This window comes from Eschrichtius robustus, chromosome 13 (assembly GCF_028021215.1).
Source record: "Eschrichtius robustus isolate mEscRob2 chromosome 13, mEscRob2.pri, whole genome shotgun sequence".
Taxonomy (NCBI): Eukaryota; Metazoa; Chordata; class Mammalia; order Artiodactyla; family Eschrichtiidae; genus Eschrichtius; species Eschrichtius robustus.
This window is the reverse complement of record NC_090836.1, coordinates 22,743,436-22,770,650: the sequence shown is the minus strand read 5'-3', so window position 1 is coordinate 22,770,650 and position 27,215 is coordinate 22,743,436. Positions and strand designations below refer to the sequence as shown.

Genomic DNA, 27,215 nt, shown 5'->3' with positions numbered 1-27,215 from the left:
CAAATTCTTGTTCATTGACTCTCCGTTTGTTTAGGTTACATGCTTATCTTCTGTTAATAAAGCCTTTCTTCAAGTATGGTTCAATGTAATTGATTAGATTTTATTTTCCTTAGCTAAAATCATATTTTAATTGTACCTTTCTAATACTCCATTTAAACCACTTGTGCTCAAATCCCTGTGCCTACATATTCCCAAAAATCCTTTTAGTTTTTTTCTACAACTGACTGATCTCGTCCATTATTTTTGCATTCTTACATTCTGAGGCAATCTTCCCTCACATGTATTAATAACACTCATTATGTTGGTGGTTCTTTCTTTTGGCTGCAATAGCATTGCCAAATCCAGAAAAGAGCTCTTTCATAATATTTATTTGTGACTGTAACTCTCCTTGTCTTTTTCTCCCCAAGTTTTCATGTTAAGATGTAATAAAAAACAAACTTCCTTTTCTTTCTTTTAGAATTAGCACTTCCTCTTCTTAAATCTCCCCCTTCCTCTTTCTCTGCCTTCTTCCTCATCATAGTGACTATTATCTTCAATTTCAGATGTCACCACCATTTTTACCATTGGGAAGGAGTTCATAGTTGCACATGGCATTCTACTGGGCCCTACGTAAGAAGATTGTGTAGATCTTCTTAAGACCTTCTTGACTCAGTTATTTGGGGTCAGGCAGAAGTGTGATTCCTGTGTCACCATTACATTTCAGAGCCTCCATGGAAAACTGCTCCTTTGCTATCCATATCTTAGTATAACACCTGGATTTTCATGTTGAGCTGCATGGCAGAGATCAATGCAACAACACACTTTTTTTTCATTGTTTTAGTTAGTTTGTTCATTCATTTGTTCCTTCCCTCCCTCCCCCTCTATCTCCCTGTCTCTCCCATCTTTGCTCCCTCCCCCCTCTCTTTTCTTTCCTCCCTTCCTTCAGCAGCTTTATTGAGATATAATTCACATACCATAAGAATTCTCATGTTTAGAATTACAAATCAGTGGTTTTTAGTATATTCACAGAGTTGTAAAACCATAACCACTATCTAATTTTAGAACATTTTTTCCACCCCCAAAAGAAAGCCTGTATCCATTAGCAGCCCCTGGCAACCTGGATCTACTGTCTCTATGAATTTGCCTTTTCTGGACATTTCATAGGTGGAATCATGCAATATATGGCCTTTCTTTCATGGCTTCTTTCACTTAGCATAATGTTTTCAAGGTGCATGCAGGTTGTACCATGTATCTGTACTTCATTCCTTTTCATGGCCAAATAATATTCCATTTGGTACATGTACCACATTTTGTTTATCCATCATTTGGATGATGGTTATTTCTACTTTCTGGCTTTTATAAGTAAAGCTGCTATGAACATTCAGTGCACGTTTCTGTGGGGTCATATACTTTCATTTCTCCTGGGTAGATACCTAGAATTAGAATTGCTTGTTATATGTTTAACATTTTGAGGAACTGCCAAACTCTTCCTAAGTGGCTATACCATTTTGTGTTCCTCTAACAATATATGAGTGCTACAATTTCTCCACATCTTAACGCTTGTTATTGTCTGTGTCTTTGACTATAACCATCCTAGTACATTTTCCTAATTAGTAATGATATTGAGCACCTTTGCCTGCACTTCTTGGCCATTTGTATGTCTTCTATGGAGAAATGTTGTCACATCCTTTCCTCAATTTTTGTTTGTTTGTTTGTTTGTTTGTTTGTTTATTTATTTATTTATGGCCACGTTGGGTCTTTGTTGCTGTGCGTGGGCTTTCTCTAGTTGCAGCGAGTGGGGGCTACTCTTCATTGTGGTGCACAGGCTTCTCATTGTGGTGGCTTCTCTTGTTGCAGAGCACGGGCTGTAGGTGCACGGGCTTCAGTAGTTGTGGCACGCGGGCTCTGTAGTTGTGGTTCTTGGGCTCTAGAGCGCAGGCTCAGTAGTGGTGGCACACAGGATTAGTTGCTCCGCGGCATGTGGGATCTTCCCGGACCAGGGATCGAACCCACGTCCCCTGCATTGGCAGGCAGATTCTTAAGCACTGCGCCACCAGTGAAGTCCCTCCTCAATTTTTAATTGGGTTATTTGTCTTTACAACTGTTCAGTTGTAAGTGTTCTTTATATATTCTGGATACAAGTCCCTTATCAGATATATAATTTACAAATATTTTCTCTCAGGCTGTTTTTTTTTTAATAGACACTTTTTAAAGAGAGTTTTAGATCCATAGCAAAATCCAGTGGAAGGTACAGAGGGTTCCCACATACCCCTGCCAGCACACAAGTACAGCCTACTGTCAACATCCCTCACCAGAGGGGTACGTTTGTTACGCTGGTAAACCTGCCTTGACACATCATTATCACCCAAAGTTCATAGTTTACATTAGGGTTCTCTCTCAGTGTTGTACATTCTATCAGTTTGACAAAAGTATAATGATATGTATCCACCATTATAGGATCATACAGAATAGTTACACTGCCTTTAAAATCCTCTGTGTTTTTCCTATTCATCCCTCCCTCCCCCAATCCCTGGAAGTATATTCACAGTATATTTTTATTGTGTCCATAATTTTGCTTTTTCCAAATATCATATTTGGAATCACACAGTATATAGCTTTTTCACATTGGCTTCTTTCAAGATGCATTTAAGGTTTCTTTGTGTCTTTTCATAACTTGATGGCTCATTTATTTTTAGTGCTGAATAGCATTCCATTGTTTGGATGTCCCACAGTTTATTTACCTACTCACCTACTGAAAGATTTCTTGGTTGCTTCTAAGTTTTGGTAGTTATGAGTAAAGCTGCTGTGCAAGTTTTTGTGTGGACATAGCTTTTCAGTTCATCTGGGTAAGTAACAAGGAGCATGATTGCTGAATCATATGGTATGGAGTGTGTTTTGTTTTGTGTAAAACCACTGAACTGTCTTCCACAGTGGCTGGACCATTTTGCATTCCCACCAGCAATGAATGAGAGTTCATGTTGCTCCACATCCTCGTCAGCATTTGGTGTTGTCAGTGTTTTGGATTTTGGCCATTCAATAGGTGTATGTGGTATCTCATTGTTTTGAGTGATACCTCATTAGAGAATTTGCTATTCCCTAATGACATTTGATGTTGAGCATCTTTTCATGTATATATTTACCACCTGTATGTCATCTTTGGTGAGGTGTCTGTTCAGGTCTTTTGCCCATTTAAAAATTGGATTATTTGTTTTATTATTATTGAATTTTAAGAGTTCTTTGTATATTTTGGACACCAGTTCTTTATCAAATATGTCTCTTGCAACAGTTTTCTCCCAGTCTGTGGTTCATCTTCTCATTCTTTTGAGAGTGTCTTTCACAGAGCAGAAGAAACCCGTTTTCATGAAAACCAGTTTATCAATTATTTCTTTCATGGAAATTGCCTTTGGTGTCATATTTTTCTTGCACACCACTATTTTTCTTCTAGTGTCCACACTCATTTCCCTTTCTTTCTCCTTCCCTCATTCCTACTTTCTCATTCCAGCTATTTCTCTTTCTTTAGACTCTTTCTCCCAACCCACTGTGAGAGTTGAAATATAGGAAATAAACAAAACTGTACAAAGGCTGTCTAAATTTCAGTAGGGAATAATTAAAGACTAATGTTTTCAAGACCCAAAGGAATAAATTCCAAGTTATAGTATTTCACTAGACTAGCTGCTGCCAGAGATTTATTTGGAAGAAGTCTTTTTAGCTCACAGAGATGATCTATAAAGATCCTTCCCGAGCTTGAGATTCCATGAGCCTAAGCTGTTATGTTACCCAGGCAGCCTTCTTTCCCGACTTATTTGTCTGGCCAGACTAATCTCATTGGGTTATTTAAAGACATTTAGGTTTTCCTCTCTCAGGATGTGATGGTGTTTTTGCCCTTCAAAGACTGTTGTCTTTAGTTCACAGATTTCCATGCCCTCAACGCAGATCACTGTGAAATGGGTCTCCTGACCCATGAGAATTTTTTCAGAAGACCTAAAGAAGGTTCTTTTTTTAAAAATAAATTTATTTATTTTATTTATTTATTTTTGGCTGCATTGGGTCTTCGTTGCTGCGCGCGGGCTTTCTCCAGTTGTGGCGACCGGGCAGTACTCTTCGTTGTGGTGGGCGGGCTTCTCATTGCGGTGGCTTCTCATGTTGTGGAGCATGGGCTCTAGGCGTGTGGGCTTCGGTAGTTGTGGCACGCGGGCTCAGTAATTGCGGCTCACGGGCTCTAGAGCACAGGCTCAGTAGTTGTGGCACACAGGATTAGTTGCTCCACAGCATGTGGGATCTTCCTGGACCAGGGCTTGAACACTTGTCCCCTGCATTGGCAGGCAGATTCTTAACCACTGTGCCACCAGGGAAGGAGGTTCTTAACCATGAGTTCATGCCTGCCCTTTGAGAAGTGTCTCATTCAGTGCTTAAGGGCTGCAGACCAGGCTGCTGGCTTTGGTTAATTTGGACTGAGGCGTGGCTAGTTGAATTTGGGGTTGAGCATTCACTATAGCACCCACTGCTCCCCTTGCCTTCCTCTTCCCCCCTCCTTTTTCCCTTTTTATTCCCTCCTCTCCACCTCCTCTCCCTCCTTCCTCTCTCCCTCTTCTTCCCTCCCCCTTTTTCTACTCTGGTCCTCCCCCCTCTCCATCCTCTTCCCTTCTCTCCTTCACTCATCCTTCATCTCCTGTAGGTAACTGCACTCATGTCTTTGTTTAAAGGAAATAATGCTCATCTTCCTCTCTCTTAAATTTTTGTGGTAAGATTAGTGAGAACAGTCAAAGCAATTGTTTTGGTATTGTGAGAACTTTTGTATAAATTCAGAAGTGGAGTTTGCTTACTGCTTTTTCATTTCCTTCTTTCCTATTTCCCTATACTCACTTCTAGTGTATAGTAAGTTAAGTATACCTTTTTCTGATGAATGAACATAGTTCATATTTGCTGGTAAGAAACAACTGTTATGGGGGTTAAACCACCTGGGGAGAGTTTTCCAGACCCCTGTCTTCATATAAGTCTGAACTTAGATCTCTGCAGAAAACATATAAATCAAAGATGGCAAGAGCTACCAGATACTGCTAGCCTATGTGAGATTTAGCAGATAGCAATCCTGTTCCTTCTTAAGAACACTGGCAGTTCCTCTGCCCATTCACAGTTAACTGGTGCTACCAATTTGTGCACCATTTACAGAAGACACCAGCATGAAACTGCAAGGGTTTACTGATCCAAGGAAAATGATTTTCACAGTCTTGGGATGGAGCTTCAAGTGAATGTTTTGGAATGATCAGTGTAGTATTTCATTGTCGTGGCAGCCTTTAAAGAAATGCTTGTCTTTGGATATGGATGGCTTTCATTTGCCTTTGAGCATCCCTTCCCACCTATTTTCTTTCAACTTCCTGTGATGGTACAATGACAATTTTTCTCTCTCATTTTAAAATTTAATTTGATTTAATAATTATATGTAAGTAATTATATTTATGTACTTTATTACCAAGCTTATATTACATTTGCTGTATCATGTTTTGGTTTTCTTATACATCAGATTCTTCCATGGGACACTGGAACTTGGGGAAGTTCGAGTGAAAATACATAATCATCAGTCTTGTGTTGTTTTCTGCTTAAAATGGTAGGAGTGTACTAGAAATACTGACTGCATTTCACATCATCCTGAAGGCTTCTATTCCATTTAATTTCACTTTATATGCCATTATAGTATGTTCTGGGATCTAATGGAATGAGCCGATGAACTGAATGGGAATGTTGCTGTTGATTCCCCTTCCCTCCAAGTTAATATCCCAATGATTTTTGGGAGTTAGGCAGGAACTCTGAAACACTTCCATGCTTACTCTTTAATTTATGAACTCTAGATGATTCAACACACTGCTTCTTCTCTGTGTTTGTTTTAAATGTGGAGTGGTCAAAATTACTACTGTGATAATAGGTTTAATACCAGGGAAGGGATCAGAACTATTGTGACTGTTAGTGCCTTGATAACTTGCCCAGGTCAAATCACCCCTCTGGAGTGTGTGACTTATCACCGTTAATAATAATTACCTGAAAGGCTCTCAGGCCTGATCTGCTCTTTCTGGATGATGTGAACTGGACCTCACTATAATCCAATGAAGAAATAAATGCAAATTTAAAACTTATCTTCCAATTAATTGGAGAGTTTAGTAAGAAACATATAAAAGTAAAAAACCTTGTACTTCCTCCACAGAGAGATGGAGATCTTCCAACTTCAAAGAAGAAACGCCAGGCAGGGGAGAAGATCATGTACACTTTGGTCTCAGTCCCACATGGAAATGACATTGCATCCCTTTTTGAACTGGATGCCACAACTCTTCAGAGAGCGGACTGCCTGGTCCCAAGGTAAAAAAAAATATGGTTAAACAATAGTGTTTCTCTGAATAATTTTACTGGCAGGTAAGGAATTAAAATCATAATCTTAGTATAATTTTTGTGATATCAAGAGAGCAGGCATAAGTGAAGAACAAGAGTTAAAAAAATCATTCCTCTTTTGTGAGTAGATTAACATAGTTTGTTTTATTCTTAAAAATTCAAATGTGCAGGACAAAAGAAATTCTGAAAGATTCATAAAAATTATTTATTCTTATTACTTATATGGCCTGTGGTTACTAAAGTAAAAAATGATCTAGAAGCATTTCCATTAATAGTCATGGCATTTATTTTTATTATGTCAAATTTCAAATTTCATTCACTCATCATCCACTTGTTCATTTATTTAGTCATTCGGTCAACAAATCTTTTTTAAAAAATTTATTTATTTTATTTATTTGGCTGCGTTGGTTCTTAGTTGCAGCACTCTGGATCTTTGTTGTGGCATGTGGGATCTTCTGTGGTGGTGCACGGGCTCCTTGTTGCGGCACACGGGCTTCTCTCTAGTTGTGGCAGGGGCTGCAGAGCATGGGCTCAGTAGTTGCGGCAGGTGGGCTTAGTTGCCTCACCGCATGTGGGATCTTAGTTCCCCGACCAGGGATCAAACCCGCGTCCCCTGCATTGGAAGGCAGATTCTTAAGCACTGGACCACCAGGGAAGTCCTTCCGTCAACAAACCTTTATTGAACATCAATTCCATTCCAGGCATTGCCCTTGGCATTGGGAAGAAAACCATGAGCAAACTGGTTATGAACTTAAATTCAAATGGGAGTGGGAGGCAATAAACAAATAAACATAAAATATAAGGTGAAGTAATAAGAACGCTTTGAAGAAAAATTTAAGAGTATGGGGAGTTCTATTATGAGACCTCTTGATTTAGGACATTTGAGAAAAGATCTGAATGATTTGAAGGGTCAAATCCTCTCCATATGGGAGAAGTGTTTCAAGCAGCAGGAACACAAAGTGGAAGAATCTTGAGATTTACTAGGTGTGCTGAAGGACCAGCTAAGAGACCAGTTGGCCCTCAGTGAGGGAGGGGAAAGGAGATTGTTAATGAGGCAGTCAGAACTTAATGTAAGAGAGTATTTTACATTCTTTCACTTGGATTTGATTATTTTAATTAAGATTTTTTTGTTTTGCCTAGAGCTGTCTACTTTCCAACAGCAGCACTCTGATACGATCTCTAGATGCATAGAGGAGTTTTGCCCATATATTCAGGTCTAGTGGAATGGTTCTAAATTGTCCTTGATCCAGCATGATTGTCTCGGCCTTGGGCAGATGGCAGTGGTTAGGCTGAAGGTGCCTGCTCAAAATGCAGACATTATTGTGTAGGTTACTTTCAGGGGAGGTAAAAAGTTGCTGTACTAACACTGCCAGGAAACACTGCTCCTTGGACTTCCTGGGCTGTTTCATGGCTGTTCTCATTCATGAGAAATGTAGCTGAGACCACGGCCAGACCACCCTGAATGTGCCCAGTCTTGTCTGATCTTGGAAGCTAAGCAGAGTCGGACCTGGTTTATACTTGGATGGGAGAAATGTAGCTGAATCTTGGCCTTATATGAGCCATCTCTCACTCTGTTGTACCAATAGAAGCCTGTAAAGAAATCCCCTCTGAAGGTTTGGGCTGATGCAGGTCTTTGACCTTCTCTTCTGAGTATTGCATCTTAATAAATCCTTACTCTGACTATTCATTTTAGATTTTAACTCAGCAAGAATAGAGTCCTTCTTGAACTCTAACCAAGAAAGTTTGCTTAGGGAAATGATAGAAAGATCTTACTCTAATGTGACTAGACCCAAGACAAGCCCCTGAGCCTCACTTTCTATGGAAGGGTTCATCTATTACTGTTTCAGAACTACTGAAGCCTTTCTCAGTATAGAACAGAATTTTGTATTAACATAGATTCATTTGTCATTAATTGTTTTAAAGCTAACACTAATTAACACTTAATAATGACTACTATTATAACTCTGGAGCGCTTGTTGTGTGCTAAGCACTATGTCAGCTTCTTTATAAATGTCTTATTTAATGCTGGCAGCTACTCTTACAGATCAGGAACTAAGGACTTAGAGCAGTGCTTTTCAAGTTGGCTCTAAACTGGAATCACCTGGGCAGCATTGCGCCCTCTCCATGCTCTGGCCACACCAAGACCAGTGAAATCAGAGTCTTGGGGGCAGGACGCAGGCTTTACTTTTAAAAATCAGTACCCAGGTGATTCCAATGCGGGGTCAAATACTTCTCAAACTTTACACTCTATAATCAATGCTTCTCACACTTTAATGTGTACTGAACCACCTGGGGATCTGATGACAGCTCAGATTGTGATCTGCTTGGTCTAGGGTGGGGTCTGAGGTCTGCATCTCTAACAGACCCTCAGATAATGCTGATGCTCCTGGTTTGTGGACTAGACTTTTAAGTATCAAGGGCTTGGAGCAGTGGTTCCCAGTCTTTGGTGCACATTGGAATATCCGGGGATCTTTAAAAAGTACTGATGCCTCCTCTTACTCCCAGACATTCTGATTTAAATGGTGTGCGGTGCAACTTGGGCAATAGGGTTGTAAAAGCTTTCCAGGTGATTCTAATGTGTAGCCAAGTTGGGGAACCACTGGCTTAGTGTGATTAGGTTGATTGATCCTTGTCAAGCTCAGGAAGTGGAATTTGATCCTGGATTGTGTGAACTCAAAATCTGTACGCTTAACCACTATGCTACTATGCCTTCATATTTTAGACATTCAGATTATATCAAGATTTTAACAATGGATTTATGTGGTGTGGGTCCTAAAGAGTTAATTCATTTCCAAAATTCTTGGAAATTGCAGGTTATTATGCTCAAGTGTAGCCTCTTTAGTTTGGAACCCAGCCATCTAGGTTGACTCCATAAGCAGCTATAGAAGGTCCAGGAGTAAGAATAGGGGGAACGACACAGAGCTGAATAAGCTATGGCCCCACTTTCCAGATGCTTAAAATATCAATACAATGGGGAAGATACCTGAGTCCAAATGACATCTCCTGTATAATTCCATGCAGAATATAAGTGGTAATACAGAGGTATTTCAGGCTTGGACCTTTGCTGATTATTTGGACAAGGATTGGACCTTTGCTGTTTTAGATTTTTGAAACAATCTCTATTTCTTTTTTTGCACTTAATTTATTTGAAACTTTGTTCATGTCTTGCTAAAGCATTCTAATATTTCGTTCCAAGTGTGATAGGCGGTATAGCAGGCACCTCTGTGCAGGACAACAGAACATCAATTACAAACATACCGTGTTTCGCAGCGGTTTCCCCTGGAAGAGCAGACTCTATACTTTCTGGCGGCATTTTTTTTTAGTCCTGTGGGTATTATTTCCTCTAGAATATGTTCTTTTGTTTTACCTGATAGTCGACAAGGTGGATCTTTGCGGGGGGCTCTTTTAGAAATACCACGAGAGGGACCAGGTGTGGGACTACCACTGCATTCACCAGAATGGTCAGTTACCCATTCTCTAGTTACTGCTAACAAAAATTGCTTGTAAGACCTTTTATTCGGTGCATTAACTCAATCTCTATTTTATCTACTTTATGAATGAGAAGAATCATGATGTTTGAGAATGAATCTCTTTCCCTGAAGTCCTTGGCGTTTTATTTGATTTTCTCTTATTGGCCTTAATGCTTTCTGCCTCATGTTATATGATTTATTTATCTTATCTTTCCTACTGAACTTTCAGCAACTTGAAGGCAGAGAACTTACCTCAGTGGTTTTCTTTTAGTAGATACTTTATCCATTTTGTTAAAGAAATAACGATAATAGATTCACTAAAAATGATAATATTTGAGCTGGATGAAGCCCTAGCCGTCCTTTCTTATGCACTCTCTCTCAGTTCACATATAGTTGATTCTTATTATTTCTGGAACATGAATTAGCAAATACTGACCCATTGCTTCTAAGGGAAATGCAGAGTTAGGTTCCTGCAAGCCTCTGGGCACAATATTTTTGTCAATCAGTCAATACTCAACCTTGTCTTATATGTGTTTTTGTTTAAAGACACCTTATTTAATATATATTGTTTCATTAGTGTTGAATTCATGGCCGTCACCACTGTAACTCATGCCTGAATGAAGCATCTCTGAGTTATTTTCTCTGTAATGCGCATCACATCCTTGCTCTATAGGAACACAAGACAGCACTTCCGCACTATGCTTAGGACTGTTTTAAACAATGAATTCACTGACAATAGACGGTGAAAAACATGGCACCAAACAGACCACAAAAAGACACTTGTTGACAGTATGAGAGCAGAAACAAGAAGGAAGAGCATCGCCTTGTTCAGCCTCACTGGGAATGTGAGTGGCAGGGAATCAAATTTTTTGCCACTCCGTGCATGTCTGAGAATGACTTCCAAAGTGGCCCAAGTATTGATTTTGGGGTCACGGATAAATTTTTGTGAGTAGGCAAATTCACAGGTATGGAATCTGCGACTAACGAGGATCGACCACGCTGTGTACTTTTACGTGCAGATGATTAAACCACAAAAGGGACTACAATCAGATGGCAGTTTTAACTCAGATGGTTCCACAGTCAGTGCTTCTTACCTTAGTATGCATCACAATTGCCTGGAAAGGCTGGTAAAATCCTGTTGGATCTCACCCTTAGAGTTTCTGATTCAGTGGACTGGGGTGAAGCCTCAGAATTTGCATTTCTAACTAGTTCTCAGGTGATGCTGAGGTTGCTGGTCCAGGGACCAGATTTTGAGAACCACTCGTTGATGTAATAATGCTGCATGCTTTGAAATAGCCTGTAGTTCAGACATTCCCCTTAAACCAGACTGATCTACGCTTGAGTCAGTTACTAGTCTAAAAATATATTTATATTCATATCATGTATGAAACTGGTGAATATGTTGATATGTAAGTGTGCTAATTTTTTATAATCTGTGTTTTTAATGCTCTTTTGCTTTTAGGAATTCATACGTTCGGTTAAGACATTTATGTACAAACACGTGGGTAACCAGTACTAGCATCCCCATAGACACAGAAGAAGAGAGGCCTGTTATGTTGAAGGTAAATGTTGCTGAGAATGGTTTACTTTTCAGCCAAATGTTGTGTGAATAGGATTAGGGGGTGACTGACATGTTCTTACAGTTGAGCTTCACCAGTATTAGAGATTATTGCAATTAATTTCATCAAGCACTCGTGCCTACCAGTTGCTTTAGGTAGCTGAATTTAGAGGCTTGACTGCAGCCAGGCTGTGATTCAGGAAGATGCAGCAGAGATACCAAAAGAGTGGGAGCAGCAAGTAGAAAGGGAAGAAGATTCTAGGAGGGCATTTCCTCTCCTCTGTTGAAACTGAAGCAAAGAGCATGTGTGAAAGGGATACATTTCTGGTCTGGCTTTGAGAACAAGGCAGGAAATGGGCACGGAAAATCTGTGTCCCTATAGGCTTTCATAGTGGACGATGCATGTAGGAATTACTGTGTTTGGATTCTCTACTCCTGTTTTGTATCTCTTAAACAGTACTAAGATGTGTTAGTAGTTGAAGAATATTGCATATTTAGTAAAACAACTAATCTTAGTGGAAAAACGCATTGCAGATTGGAACTTGCCAAACAAAAGAAGATAAAGAAGCTTTTGCCATTGTGTCTGTCCCGCTGTCTGAGGTCCGAGACTTAGACTTCGCCAATGACGCAAATAAAGTGCTGGCGACCACAGTTAAAAAGCTGGAAAACGGCACAATAACTCAGAATGAAAGGAGGTTAGTGACTTTTAAAATGACTTTTAAATCATAGAGTCAGTTGTCAACTCTTGCAGTAGACCTCAGGTGAATGAATGACTCTAAGGGAATATGTAGAATGGTCTCCATAGCAGCACACCTGCTTCTGAATGAGCAGATCCCGGTGAGTGAATGAAAATGGTGACATTAAAATCTGGTGGAATATTTACTTTTTCCATTTTAGCTTGGCTTGAACACAGTTGTTTTTAGTTACTCTCTGGTCTTTCCTTTTAAATGTTTCATAAGAGGTGCCTTTTGCTGCACTTGATTTGATATTTGACTTGGGAGTTCAAAAGGTCCTAAAAGAGGTTTTATGTTTTTCTGTTCTTATTTATTCAAGATACATTTCTCTGCTCAAGTACCACAAAACAAGCATGTTATATAATACCAGCAAACAATCTGCAAAGTGTACCTCTCTGCCCTTGTAACTCCCTCAGAGAAACTGGATCTTTGATTCTTCACCTCTGGTTTTGGAAATAAGTGAGACAGAGAATGATACTGATAGCTATCAATCATTTCATCCCTAATTTATGTTGGTACCATGTTAGGCAACGTAAATATATTTCTCTAGTCCTTCAAACAGCCCTGAGATGGACATTACTCCCATCTTACATAAAGGAAAATTGAAAGGTTAAGCAAATAAGGTAAGGTCACACAGTAAGTGGGGGATTTAATCATGTGTGGTTTTAAAGTCCATAGGTTTCCAACACACCAGAGCACAAGCATTCTCTGTATTTCTCCACTTCATGGTCTGCTATATACCTTTCAGTTTGAACAAGAAAAAGCTATTTACCAATTTCCCAGGCATTCATACGTTGGAACTCTCATACACAGCTGGTGAGATAATAATTGGTATAAGCACTTTGGGACATAGTTTGACAATAATGAGCAAAGTTAAAGAAGCAATCTCTCCTCATGTAAGTGGAATCATGTAGTGTTTGCCCTTCTGTGACTGGCTCATTTCACTAAGCATAATGTCCTCCAGTTTTATCCACATTGTCACATGTGACAGGATTTCCTTATTTTTTAAAGTTGAATAATATTCTTAGGACAGTTTTCTTGTGCAAACTGTCAAGATGATGAATGAAATAGGTGTGTACAGATGGGGAGGGAGGGTGCAGATTGCTGACATTAAAGTATTGACCTCCACATTTTGGTTCTCCTAATATCACAGCTGTGGGGAGTCAGAACCGAGAGAATGGCTGACTGCATGATTTGGTTCATTTTCTTAACTGCATATGTAATCTTCGGATGATAATAAAATAGATTATAGAAAAACTGAAAAAGAGTTGAATAATATTCTATCATAGGTGTATATTGCATTTTCTTTATGCATTCATCCATTGATGGACATTTTGTTTCCCTATTTGGCTGTTGTTAATAACGTTGCAAAATAGTCTAACTCATAGAAACAGAGACTAGACTGGTGGTTGCCAGGGGCTGGGGGGAGGGAGAAATGAGGAGTTCCTGTTTAATGGGTATGAAGTTTCATTTATACAAGATGAAGATCGGCTGTACAACATTGTGCCCGTAGTTAACAATATTGTATTACGCACATAAAAATTTAAAACGGTAGATCTCATGTGTTCCTAACACACATGCATGCGTGCGCACACACACACACACACACACACACACACACAAAGACACACAGAAGCAAATAGTCCATGACTTACCAATTCTGCTCCTAGGCTGAACATTCTTGAACATCTGTCCAAAAGAAGTTCCTATATGTGTGCACCAGGACACATTTAAGAATGTTCAGCCTTAGTCTAAATAACCCCAAACTGAAAACTGTTAAATGCCCATCACCAGTTGAATAGGTGAATACAGTTTTGGTATCGTCATATGGCGGAATACATATATAACAATGAAAATACATGACCTACATCTATGTATAACTACATGGATAAATCTAATAAACTTTAGATTGAGTGAGAACAAGACACAAATGTATTCACCGTAAGATTATTTGTAAAGTTCAAAATCAAGCAAAATTAAACTCTTTGGGGTTTAAGAAATTGGCAGAACTATAAAGAAACGCAAGGAAAGAATTGTCACAAAAATCAGGATGGTGTTCTCGGGGGGAGAGATTTGAGGAGACTTTTTCAGTGTTCCACTTCCTACTCTGCGTGGTGGCTTGATAGGATTCACATGGTAAGCATTCCATAATGAAACACATATGTTTTATGAACTTTTAGATCTCTGTCTTACAATACAAAGGAACAGAAAAATCCAAGTTGCTTCCTTCCAACCCTGTCAATAGAAAAAGTCATAAATATGCAAACAAATGGAATAGTTATTTCTCAGCTTCCTCTGTTCTTACCTCTGTTTTCCCCCTAACAAACCTGCATTTGAAAACCACTCTTGTGTATGCAGTCGACCTCCAACCCCATCGGGGGAAATGAATAAAGGCCACAAGCTGAAGCAACTGCTCCCCTGTTCTGGACAACAGATAATTAAATATCAGAACAATTGTGACAAGCAATGGAATCCCATGTGTAGATACCAATTTTTTTATGTCTGTTATTTAGCTATTAACTCTGCTTTTGATGAATCTGTTTCTTTGTCTCTGTCATTGTCACATACGCGCAGAAATTTCCTCAGCCTCGCTAAAAAGTCTCCCTTGCTAAGTATTAAGGTGTTCCTTGAAGAAAAGGACAAATAAAGATTGATTATGAGCACTCCGCCATTGCCGACTGTAACTCTTCTTCAGTTACTGCCGGCGAGAATCTTAACCTCTTGAGATGATTCTCAGGAAGGTGGTGGACCAGGACTGACCAGGGATCCTGCATTTTTATTCCCCCACTATTTTAGAGTGAAAAATATCGTAGCAAAAAGAAGGTCTTGCCTGAGAAATAGGAAGTTGCAATGACTGATCTTCATTTAGTAATTTCCAAAAAGCCACCTCCCATCAAAACTCATTCAAAGCTGCCTGTCTGTACAGGGGAGCTTATAGGCTTAGTTGAATGTGTTTATATTATTTTCTCAGTTTTAGAATTTGATATAAAATTCTTTCTGAAAATTCCACACAACTCTGACTCCCCCCACCCCTCCCCAGAGAATGAAGTTATTATTAGAGATTCTTTTACTCAAAACCACGAAGAATGATACAAGGTCAAAGGGAACATGTTAGAATATAGGAGATCTGTCTGAAAATGCCTGTATTGTTCCAACCCTCCCTCCCCCACCTCCGCTCCCCTTTCATTCACCCCAGGAGTGGGCTCCGGAGGCACAGCTCCTGTGTTCTGTTCCAAGATCCTCAACCTCAGATATTTTTTTAGTGGGATTTTCTTCTGCATAGCTGCACCAACAAAATAGACAGTATTGGGAACACATTGGGGTGGGAGAGGAGAGAGGATGGAGCGGGGGTGGGGGTAACTCCGTTCAGAACTGGAGGAGGTGACTCATGCACCACGTTTTACCTCTGAGACTACGGAAAGAGAGGTGGGGTTCCTCTGCTGCCTTTACAGTTCAGTGTCCATTTGTTTTCAGTGTTACTGAACTCCTGGTCCATGCCAGGCACTGGGCGCTGCAGCGTGTGTACACACAGTGCCAATGCAGTGGTGAACAGCCCAGACCCCAGCCAAGTCTTTCTGCAATTTGGGGGCTTGAGCACTGGTTCGAATTCCTCGTGATAGGAGCTCAGGATCTGGAGCAGGGGTCATCCAACATGTGATCACCTCCCCTTGAATTTTTATTTGCCTGATACTACTATCCTGACAACAGCTAACTTTTGTTTAGTGTTTGACTAGATGTCTTTTTTTCAATATCCATTTGTTTCAGATTTCCTGGTCATTTTGTTTTGTTAATGTCTCTTGTGAGCGGCCGAGAGCTGGATTTTTAAAATCTAATCTGATAGTCTATTTGAATTTGCTAAAGTTTAATTACTTTGCATTTGATAAATAATGTGTTTGGACTTAATACCTATGGGTATCTTACTTTGTTATTTTCTTTCTTTGGTGTAGCTTTTTGTTCTTTTCCTCCACTTCTTTCTTGCTTTCTGTTAGATTGATGAAGTTTTTATTTTCTCCCTATTTTTCCTTTTCTTCTACTGGTTTAAAAGCTATGGATCATATTTCTGTTCTTTCGCAAGTGCCCTTATGTTCTTGTCATACATTTCCACTATATATTCTTTCTTACAAAACTTGAAGATATTATATATTTCCTTCTCTCATGGGAGAAAAATGCCTCAGAATGCTTTAATTATACACTGACATTCTACCTCCCATCTTTTTTTGGAATAGTTGTCTAGAACCATAGTTCTGTGTTTATTCTTTAAATTACTTGTGTCACATAAATTATGATGTATCACTTTTTATTACTGAAAATCCAGTTCCTAAAAATTTCTTTTAGTTATTAATTATATTTCTTAAGGTATTTTACCTCTTGTTCTGCTTGCTTTTATTTCTTGCATCTCACTCCTCTCTGGGTTCACTTTTCTTCCTGCTGAAATTTGTTCTTTAGTCTATTCAATGAGGTTATAAATCTTATTAATCTTTATGTATGTGAGAATGTCTTTATTTTTCCTCCTCTCTTAAGTGATACTTTATGTATGGAATGCTAGCTTGACAATTCTTTTTTTTAGTATTTTAAAGTTATAATTTAATTATTTTCTATTATCTCTTGTTGCCATTAAGAATTGTTATTCTTTATTGGCATTTTTCTTTACTTTCTGATAATTTTGTAGATTTTTTCCTTTGTCTTTGATGTCCTAAAGTTTCACTACAATGTGTTTACAAGTAACTTTTATATTTGTTTTTCCCACTTGACATTTAGGGTATGCTTTTGATCAGAATACTTAAGTCTTCCTTCAATTCTGGAAAATTTTCAGCCATTTTCCTTCAGGTATTACTTCTTTGTCTTTTCCTCTTATCTCTCTTCTGGAACTCCTATTAGGTGTTTGTTGGATCCTCTTAATTCATCTTCTTTATCTCTTAACTTTCCTTTTTTAATTTGCCTTTTAGAATCTGTGCTGCTTTCTGGATCGATTTTTTTAATACTGTCTATATTGTACGTCACTACTTTTTCTTAGAATGTGTGTATAATTGTTTACCTTCATGAATTATATTTTTATTTAAATGATTATAATTTTATTTCTCAGATTTCTGTTGATTCTTTTGCATAGCCACCTTTTCTTCATTTGTATCTGCCCTCTTGTATATATGTTGTCTTTTTTGGTATATAGTTATTTTCTTTATCTCTTTGAGGGTTGGAAACACTTATTTAAAAGTTATTTTGAAATTGTTCTGTTACTTGCATTTTGTTGGTAACAAATTGGCCTCCTGATTTTTTAGTATGATGGTTGGCTTTCTTAATGTCAGTTTTTCTCATGTGCTTTGGAATTTAAATATGCAGGCTCTTCTTGGATGGGCGATTTTTGCCTATCCTCTCTCTACATTCACTCATCTTTTTTATTAGTTTTATGGTTGCCTCCACCTGGCTTGCCTTAACAAGTCTGGAGCCAGATCTGATATTGAGGGCTGAGAGTTCATGTCTTATGGTAATTTGAGGCTTTAGCCATTGAGATCACAGGTGGGTATGTCTAGTCCTGTCTGTGTGCTTCCTCTCTTTCCTCCTACCACTCACTGTACAGCTAGGGCCCAAACAGGGATCACCACATTTTTAAGGTTCCTGTAAGAGATGGAGAAGCCCTGCTTTAGTCTCTGCTTTCTTGTCTTTAGTTTAATTCCTTATCACATGCTTTCAGTCCCTATTATCTTGCCAGTACTGAATATTATCCTTGCTCATCACTGTCTTTCTTATTTTATTCCTGATCCACAAAGCTTTTTATTATGGTTTTAGGTATGTCTTTTTAAAAAATATATTTTATCTCTCATTGCTGCATATGATAAAAAAGTCACACAAAAATTTTTTAGTAAAAGCAGATTAATAAGATTGAATGAGTTAGTAGGACCTAACCATCTCCCAGTATAGAATTGTAATTTGATCTAAACTGAAAAAACCCAGTTTTGTCTGCCACAGGTGGGATGCTTGAGGTGAAAAGACAAAAGAATAAGGTTTCAACAGTTTCGGAGGTCAAAAGAGAAGACTAGTTTTCTTGGCTATCATTGCCTCAACATCAAGGGAGGTGGGCTCTGCAAATAAGGTTAATGTACAGTGATCCTCAGTCAAGACTGTTAATTTTCTTCATCATCACTCCATTAACTATGACCAAGTTTTAGGCCATTTGGAGGAGTTTGAAGCAGAGTCATTTGTAGTTGCTCCCAAAGTTGCCCTTTCTTAGAGTCTAAACATCTGAATACAATATCCTCAAAACAGCAAGAGAAAAAGAACACTAATACTTTTAAAAAGAAAATGCAGATATATTTCTGCTCGGACTGGACTTGTAGATTGAGCCACTAAGGTTCAACTCAATTTCAGTTTGTTGAAGAAATCTGAGCTCAAAATAAACGTTTTATTATTTCTTTTAAGAATAACAGAATGATATAGAAGACATTGAGTCACAATTTCAAAAGAAATTCACACCACATTTTGATGAGGAGGAATCATGTTTTACATTTCTGTGGTTGCCCACAGAAGTTGTGTGAGTGAATCCTATTCGTTAGATGTGTTGTTGAAAAGAAATAGATTGGGTTAAAATTTTAAATAGGCACACAAGAAAACATAATATCTCTGGAGTTTGGGGGTGGAGTTTATGATCCTTGGAAGTGTGCTGAAATTTGGGTGTTGTGGCTAAATTCTGGATTATGGGTGTGTCCACTTAACTCCATTCCATTGCAGGAGGTAAATCTGGAGATAAGATCAAGATGCTTCCTAACTGAATACATTCCACACTTTTCTAGAGTCGCTGAATCTCTTAAATTGTAGTTTTCTTATTGATGTTATCATGATTGATCATGCTAATAACAGTGAATAATTATGCTAACGTATATGGATAAAGCTTATTTATTTATTGAAGTATAGTAGATTTACAATGTTGTGTTAGTTTCTAGTGTACAGCAAAGTGATTCAGTTATACATAAATATACATATTCTTCTTCATATTCTTTTCCATTCCAGTTTATTACAGGATACTGAATATCGTTCCCTGTGCTATACAATAAGACCTTGTTGTTTATCTATTTTATATATAGTAGTTTGTGCTACTATATATAAATCTGCTAATCCCAAACTCCTAATTTATCCATCCTCCACCCCCTTTCCCCTTTGGTAACCGTAAGTCTGTTTTCTATGTCTCTGAGTCTGTTTCTATAAATAAGGTGTAAATAAGTTCATTTGTGTCATATTTTAGATTCCACATGTTAAATGATATCATATGGTGTTTGTCTTTCTCTATCTGACTTACTTCACTTAATATGATAATCTACAGGTCCATCCATGTTGCTGCAAATGGCATTATTTCATTATTTTTTATGGCTGAGTAATATTCTATTGTATATATATATACCACATCTTCTTGGATAAAACATATTTAAATATTTGTTGGATAGCTTTTGTTGTATCAAAAAATTCACATATGGTACAACTCCCTGGTGGTCTAGTGCCTGGGATCATAAAAAATTCATATAGAAAATGAAAAATTGCAGGAAGGAGGAAGAAGGCTAAGGGAGGAACTGTTCTCCAGGCATTTTAGGTACTAGATGCCACTGAAGTTCAAGTAATTGTTAAAATAATAACTGAAATGTAGAATTTAAAGGTGAACATTAGTGTATGATTTTAGAATATTATGATTTTTATAGATCAGTTAATACTTTCAGAACAATTTAGAGCATCTGATTACTTACTCTAGTCTCTCTCTGAAGTTCAATTAAGTTTTTCCTCTTCTGTACAGGGAGAAATTGAAATGTAATGAAGATTAAGAGATGTAGTTTGATAAAAATAGAACTACTATACGACCCAGCAATCCCACTACTGGGCATATACCCTGCGAAAACCATCATTCAAAAAGAGTCATGTACCACAGTGTTCACTACAGCTCTATTTACAACAGCCAGGACATGGAAGCAACCTATGTGTCCATCAACAGATGAATGGTTAAAGAAGATGTGGCACATAAATACAATGGAATATTACTCAGCCATAAAAAGAAACGAAATTGAGTTATTTGTAGTGAGGTGGATGGACCTAGAGTCTGTCATACGGAGTGAAGTAAGTCAGAAAGAGAAAAACAAATACCGAATGCTAATACATATATATGGAATCTAAAAAAAAAAAAAAAATGGTTCTGAAGAACCTAGGGGCAGGACAGGACTAAAGAGGCAGACGTAGAAAATGGATTGAGGACATGGGGAGGGGGAAGGGTAAGCTAGGGTGAAGTAAGAGAGTGGCATGGACATATATACAGTACCAAATGTAAAATAGATAGCTAGTGGGGAGCAGCCACATAGCACAGGGAGATCAGCTTGGTGCTTTGTGACCACCTAGAGGGGTGGGATAGGGAGGGTGGGAGGGGATGCAAGAGGGAGGAGATATGGGGATATATGTTTATGTATAGCTGATTCACATTGTTATACAGCAGAAACTAACACACCATTGTAAAGCAATTATACTCCAATAAAAATGTTAAAAAAAAAGAAATGTAGTTTGAGTTAATAGTGAAAAAGAAAAGAATCTGAATTAAGAATTTAGTTTAGATCTCAGAGCATGTGTCCCACGCAGAGTCTCCGCAGGCAGCCCACTGCCGCCATCATGAAGTACCGGTGCTGCCTTTTCACAATCTGAAGCGCCGCATGTGAGGCCTCTGAACGCGGCCCCCTGTGAGCACGTGAAACTAGACGAAGCACAAAGGAAAAGAAATAAAAAGGAAGAACTACAATCCTGCAGCCTGTGGAACAAAAAACACATTCACAGAAAGATAAACAAGAAGAAAAGGCAGAGGGCAATGTACCAGGTGAAGGAACAAGATGAAACCCCAGAAAAACAAATAAATGAAATGGAGATAGGCAATCTTCCAGAAAAAGAATTCAGAATAATGATTGATAGTGAAGATGATCCAGGACCTCGGAAAAAGAATGGAGGCAAAGATCCAGAAGATGCAAGAAATGTTTAACAAACATCTAGAAGAATTAAAGAACAAACAAACAGAGATGAACAATACAATAACTGAAATGAAAACTACACTGGAAGAAATCAATAGCAGAATAAATGAGGCAGAAGAACGGATAACTGACCTGGAAGACAGAATGGTGGAATTCACTGCTGTGGAACAGAATAAAGAAAAAAGAATGAAAAGAAATGAAGACAGCCTAAGAGACCTCTGGGACAACATTAAATGCAACAAAATTCGCATTATAGGGGTCCCAGAAGGAGAAAAGAGAGAGAAAGGACCAGAGAAAATATTTGAAGAGATTATAGTCGAAAACTTCCCTAACATGGGAAAGAAAATAGCCACCCAAGTCCAGGAAGCGCTGCAAGTCCCATACAGGATAAACCCAAGGAGAAACATGCCGAGACACATAGTAATCAAATTGGCAAAAGTTAAAGACAAAGAAAAATTATTGAAAGCAGCAAGGGGAAAATGACAAATAACATACAAGGGAACTCCCATAAGGTTAACAGCTGATTTCTCAGCAGAAACTCTACAAGCCAGAAGGCAGTGGCATGATATATTTAAAGTGATGAAAGGGAAGAACCTACAACCAAGATTACTCTACCCGGCAAGGATCTCATTCAGATTCAATGGAGAAATCAAAAGTTTTACAGCAAAAGCTAAGAGAATTCAGCACCACCAAACCAGCTCTACAACAAATGCTAAAGGAACTTCTCTAAGTGGGAAACACACGAGAAGAAAAAGACCTACAAAAACAAACCCAAAACAATTAAGAAAATGGTAATAGGAGCATACATATCGATAATTACCTTAAATGTGAATGGATTAAATGCTCCAACCAAAAGACACAGGCTTGCTGAATGGATACAAAAACAAGACCCATATATATGCTGTCTACAGGAGACCCACTTCAGACCTATGACACATACAGACTGAAAGCGAGGGGATGGAAAAAGATATTCCATGCAAAAGGAAATCAAAAGAAAGCTGGAGTAGCAATACTCATATCAGATACAATAGACTTTAAAATAAAGAATGTTACAAGAGACAAGGAAGGACACTACGTAATGATCAAGGGATCAATCCAAGAAGAAGATATAACAATTATAAATATATATGCACCCAACATACGAGCACCTCAATACATAAGGCAACTGCTAATAGCTATAAAAGAGGAAATCGACAGTAACACAATAATAGTGGGGGACTTTAACACCTCACTTACACCAATGGACAGACCATCAAAAATGAAAATAAATAAGGAAACAGAAGCTTTAAATGACACAATAGACCAGATAGATTTAACTGATATTTATAGGACATTTCATCCAAAAACCGCAGATTACACTTTCTTCTCAAGTGCGCACGGAACATTCTCCAGGATAGATCACATTTGGGTCACAAATCAAGTAAATTGTAAGAAAATGGAAATCATATCCAGCATGTTTTCTGACCACAACGCTATGAGATTAGAAATCAATTACAGGGAAAAAATCTGTAAAAAACACAAACACATGGAGGCTAAACAATACATTACTGAACAACCAAGAGATCACTGAAGAAATCAAAGAGGAAATCAAAAAATGCCTAGAGACAAATGACAATGAAAACACGATCCAAAACCTATGGGATGCAGCAAAAGCAGTTCTAAGAGGGAAGTTTATAGCTATACAAGCCTACCTCAAGAAACAAGAAAAATCTCAAATAAACAATCTAACCTTACACCTAAAGCAATTAGAGAAAGAAAAACAAACAAAACCCAAAGTTAGCAGAAGGAAAGAAATCATAAAGATCAGAGCAGAAACAAATGAAAGAGAAACAAAGAAAACAATAGCAAAGATCAATAAAACTAAAAGCTGGTTCTTTGAGAAGATAAACAAAATTGATAAACCATTAGCCAAACTCATCAAGAAAAAGAGGGAGAGGACTCAAATCAATAAAATTAGAAATGAAAGAGGAGAAGTTACAACAGACACTGCAGAAATACAAAGCATCCTAAGAGACTATTACAAGCAACTCTAGGCCAATAAAATGGACAACCTGGAAGAAATGGACAAATTCTTAGAAAGGTATAACCTTCCAAGACTGAACCAGGAAGAAATAGAAGATATGAACAGACCAATCACAAGTAATGAAATTGAAACTGTGATTAAAAATCTTCCAACAAACAAAAGTCCAGGACCGGATGGCTTCACAGGTGAAGTCTGTCAAACATTTAGAGGAGAGCTAACACCCATCCTTCTCAAACTCTTCCAAAAAATCGCAGAGGAAGGAACACTCCCAAATTCATTCTATGAGGCCACCATCACCCTGATACCAAAACCAGACAAAGATACTACAAAAAAAGAAAATTACAGACCAATATCACTCATGAATATAGATGCAAAAATCCTCAACAAAATTCTAGCAAACAGAATCCAACAACACATTAAAAGGATCATGCACCATGGTCAAGTGGGAGTTTTCCCAAGGATGCAGGGATTCTTCAATATATGCAAATCAATCAATGTGATACACCATATTAACAAACTGAAGAATAAAAACCATATGATCATCTCAATAGATGCAGAAAAAGCTTTTGAAAAAATTCAACACCCATTTTTGATAAAAACTTTCCAGAAAGTGGGCATAGAGGGAACGTACCTCAACATAATAAAGGCCATATACGACAAACCCACAGCAAGCATCATTCTCCATGGTGAAAAACTAAAAGCATTTCCTCTAAGATCAGGAACGAGACAAGGATGTCCACTCTCACCACTATTATACAACATAGTTTTGGAAGTCCTAGCCACAGCAATCAGAGAAGAAAAAGAAATAAAAGGAATACAAATTGGAAAAGAAGAAGTAAAACTGTCACTGTTTGCAGATGACATGATACTATACATAGAGTATCCTAAAGATGCCACCAGAAAACTACTAGAGCTAATCAATGAATTTGGTAAAGTTGCAGGATACAAAATTAATGCACAGAAATCTCTTGCATTCCTATACACTAATGACGAAAAATCTGAAAGAGAAATTAAGGAAAAACTCCCATCTACCACTGCAACAAAAAGAATAAAATACCTAGGAGTAAACCTACCTAGGGAGACAAAAGACCTGTATGCAGAAAACTATAAGACACTGATGAAAGAAATTAAAGATGATACCAACAGATGGAGAGATATACCATGTTCTTGGATTGGAAGAATCAATATTGTGAAAATAACTATACTACCCAAAGCAATCTACAGATTCAATGGAATCCCTATCAAATTACCATTGGCATTTTTTACAGAAGTAGAACAAAAAAATCTTAAAATTTGTATGGAGACACAAAAGACCCCCAGTAGCCAAAGCAGTCTTGAGGGAAAAAAACGGAGCTGGAAGAATCAGACTCCCTGACTTCAGACTATACTACAAAGCTATAGTAATCAAGACAATATGGTACTGGCACAAAAACAGAAACATAGATCAATGGAACAAGATAGAAAGCCCAGAGATAAACCCACGCACCTATGGTCAACTAATCTATGACAAAGGAGGCAAGGATATACAATGGAGAGAAGACAGTCTCTTAAATAAGTGGTGCTGGGAAAACTGGACAGCTACATGTAAAAGAATGAAATTAGAACACTCCCTAACACCATACACAAAAATAAACTCAAAATGGATTAGAGACCTAAATGTAAGACTGGGCAGTATAAAACTCTCAGCGGAAAACATAGGAAGAGCACTCTTTGACATAAATCACAGCAAGATCTTTTTTGATCCACCTCCTAGAGTAATGGAAATAAAAACAAAAATAAACAAATGGGACCTAATGAAATTTAGAAGCTTTTGCACAGCAAAGGAAACCATAAACGAGACGAAAAGACAACCCTCGGAATGGGAGAAAATGTTTGCAAATGAATCATTGGACAGAAGATTAATCTCCAAAATATATAAACAGCTCATGCAGCTCAATATTAAAAAAAACCCAACTCTATCCAAAAATGGGCAGAAGACCTAAATAGACATTTCTCCAAAGAAGACATACAGATGGCCAAGAAGCACATGAAAAGCTGCTCAACGTCACTAATTATCAGGGATATGCAAATCAAAACTAAAATGAGGTATCACCTCACACCTGTTAGAATGGGCATCATCAGAAAATCTACAAACAAGAACTGCTGGAGAGAGTGTGGAGAAAAGGGAACCCTCTTGCACTGTTGGTGGGAATGTAAACTGATGCAGCCACTATGGAGAACAGTTTGGATGTTCCTTAAAGAACTAAAAATAGAATTACCATATGACCCAGCCATCCCACTACTGGGCATATACCCAGAGAAAACCATAATTCAAAAAGACACATGCACCCCAAAATGTTCATTGCAGCACTAATTACAATAGCCAGGTCATGGAAGCAATGTAAATGCCCATCAACAGACGAATGGATCAATAAGTTGTGGTACATATATACAATGGAATATTACTCAGCTATAAAAAGGAACGAAATTAGGTCATTTGTAGAGATATAGATGGACCTAGAGACTGTCATACAGAGTGAAGTAAGTCAGAAAGCGAAAAATAAACATCATATATTAACGCCTATATGTGGAACCTAGAAAATGGTACAGAAGAACGGGTTTGCAAGGCAGAAATAGAGACACAGAAGTAGGGAAAATACGTATGGACACCAAGGGGGGAAAGCGGTGGGGGTGGGGGTGGTGTTGGTGTGATGAATTGGGTGATTGGGATTGACATGTATACACTGATGTGTATAAAATTGATGACTAATAAGAAAAGTAAATAAGTAAATAAAAAATTTAAAAAAAAGAATTTAGTTTAGCTGTTCTCCCTTAAAGCAGAAATACTCTTTTCTTCTAATCAGTCATGGAAAAGCATCTGCGGATAGGTGAAATGCTCTCAACATATCTGTTTTTGGGACTCACAGGGTTTTATTTCATAGCTGAGTTTGCCAGATACTTGATTAGAGCTGGAGGTGGTGTGGGGTTGGAAGAACTGAAGAAGGGATGCTCTTCATAAAGATTTAAGTAAATATTAACTGCACTATGTATTTTGTTAATTAAATAATTTTTATTATAAAATACTTGCACTTTCATAGTGTTTTCGTTCTTAGTGTTTATTTAAATATATTTACAAAATTAAGCACACCATAATGTTTCCTTTTCGTTTTATGATAGGTTTGTGACCAAATTATTGGAAGACCTTATCTTCTTTGTTGCTGATGTACCTAACAATGGACAAGACGTTCTGGATGTGGTAATCACCAAGCCAAACCGAGAACGTCAGAAATTAATGAGGGAACAAAACATATTGGCACAGGTGAATGTTTCCATGTACTAATTTTGCATATTTTAACTTTTTGAATTATAGTATCAGGAAAGTTCTTGTATTGGTTATCTATTGATGTGTAACAAGTTACCCCAAAACTTAGTGTCTCAAACCAGCAGATACTTACAGTTTCTGTGGATTAGGAATCTGGGGGTAGTTTAGGTGGACAGTTCTTGCTCAGGGTGTTTTGGAGGCTGCAATGAAGGTGTTGGTTGGGCTGCTTCAGCTCGAGGCTCAAATGGGAGAGGATTCACTTCCCAGCTCACTGGCATGGGCCTCCACACAGTGCTGCCTCAAGAGCTGGCAGCTTGCTTTCCTTAAAAGTGAGAGATCCAGGACAGAGCAAGAGAGGGCCTTCAGATGGAGGCCATAGTTTTCTTGTAACCTAATCTTAGAAGTAACATCTCATCATTTCTACCTTGTTTCTTAGTTAGAAGTGAGTCAACAAATCCAGCCCACAGTCAAGAAGACAGTATTCCATAAGAGTATAATTCCAGGAGGCAGGGATCATTGGGGGCCATCTTGGAGACAGCCTATCACAGACCTTTAAAAACCTACGTGGTCAGACTGTCTCCAGAAAATATGCTGTAATGCTTTTTTAAGTAGAATTTCCAGGGGAACTTGGAAGCTGCCATCCCCATTTGCTTCCTACTTTTCCCCTTTCTTCCTTCAAAAAGTAGGGCAGTCTATTCATCAGCTCACAAGTGCTCTATACAATATTCTAGTTTTTTCCCTGAAAGTCTAGAGCTGCTTCTATGCTATGTCTTCCTGAAATTGTTCATAAC

At 38.1% G+C, this 27,215-nt stretch overlaps 1 protein-coding gene across 2 annotated transcripts in view; it reads left to right on the top strand.

The window, feature by feature from the left end:
- ITPR2 (inositol 1,4,5-trisphosphate receptor type 2) overlaps positions 1–27,215 on the top strand; it is a 524,186-nt gene that overhangs the window by 136,439 nt on the left and 360,532 nt on the right. For both annotated transcript variants that reach the window (XM_068561342.1, XM_068561340.1), the window contains 4 exons: positions 6,176–6,327; positions 11,290–11,389; positions 11,920–12,080; positions 26,280–26,421. In XM_068561342.1, coding sequence (XP_068417443.1) covers positions 6,176–6,327; positions 11,290–11,389; positions 11,920–12,080; positions 26,280–26,421 — 555 coding nt within the window. The remainder of the gene's footprint in view (positions 1–6,175; positions 6,328–11,289; positions 11,390–11,919; positions 12,081–26,279; positions 26,422–27,215) is intronic.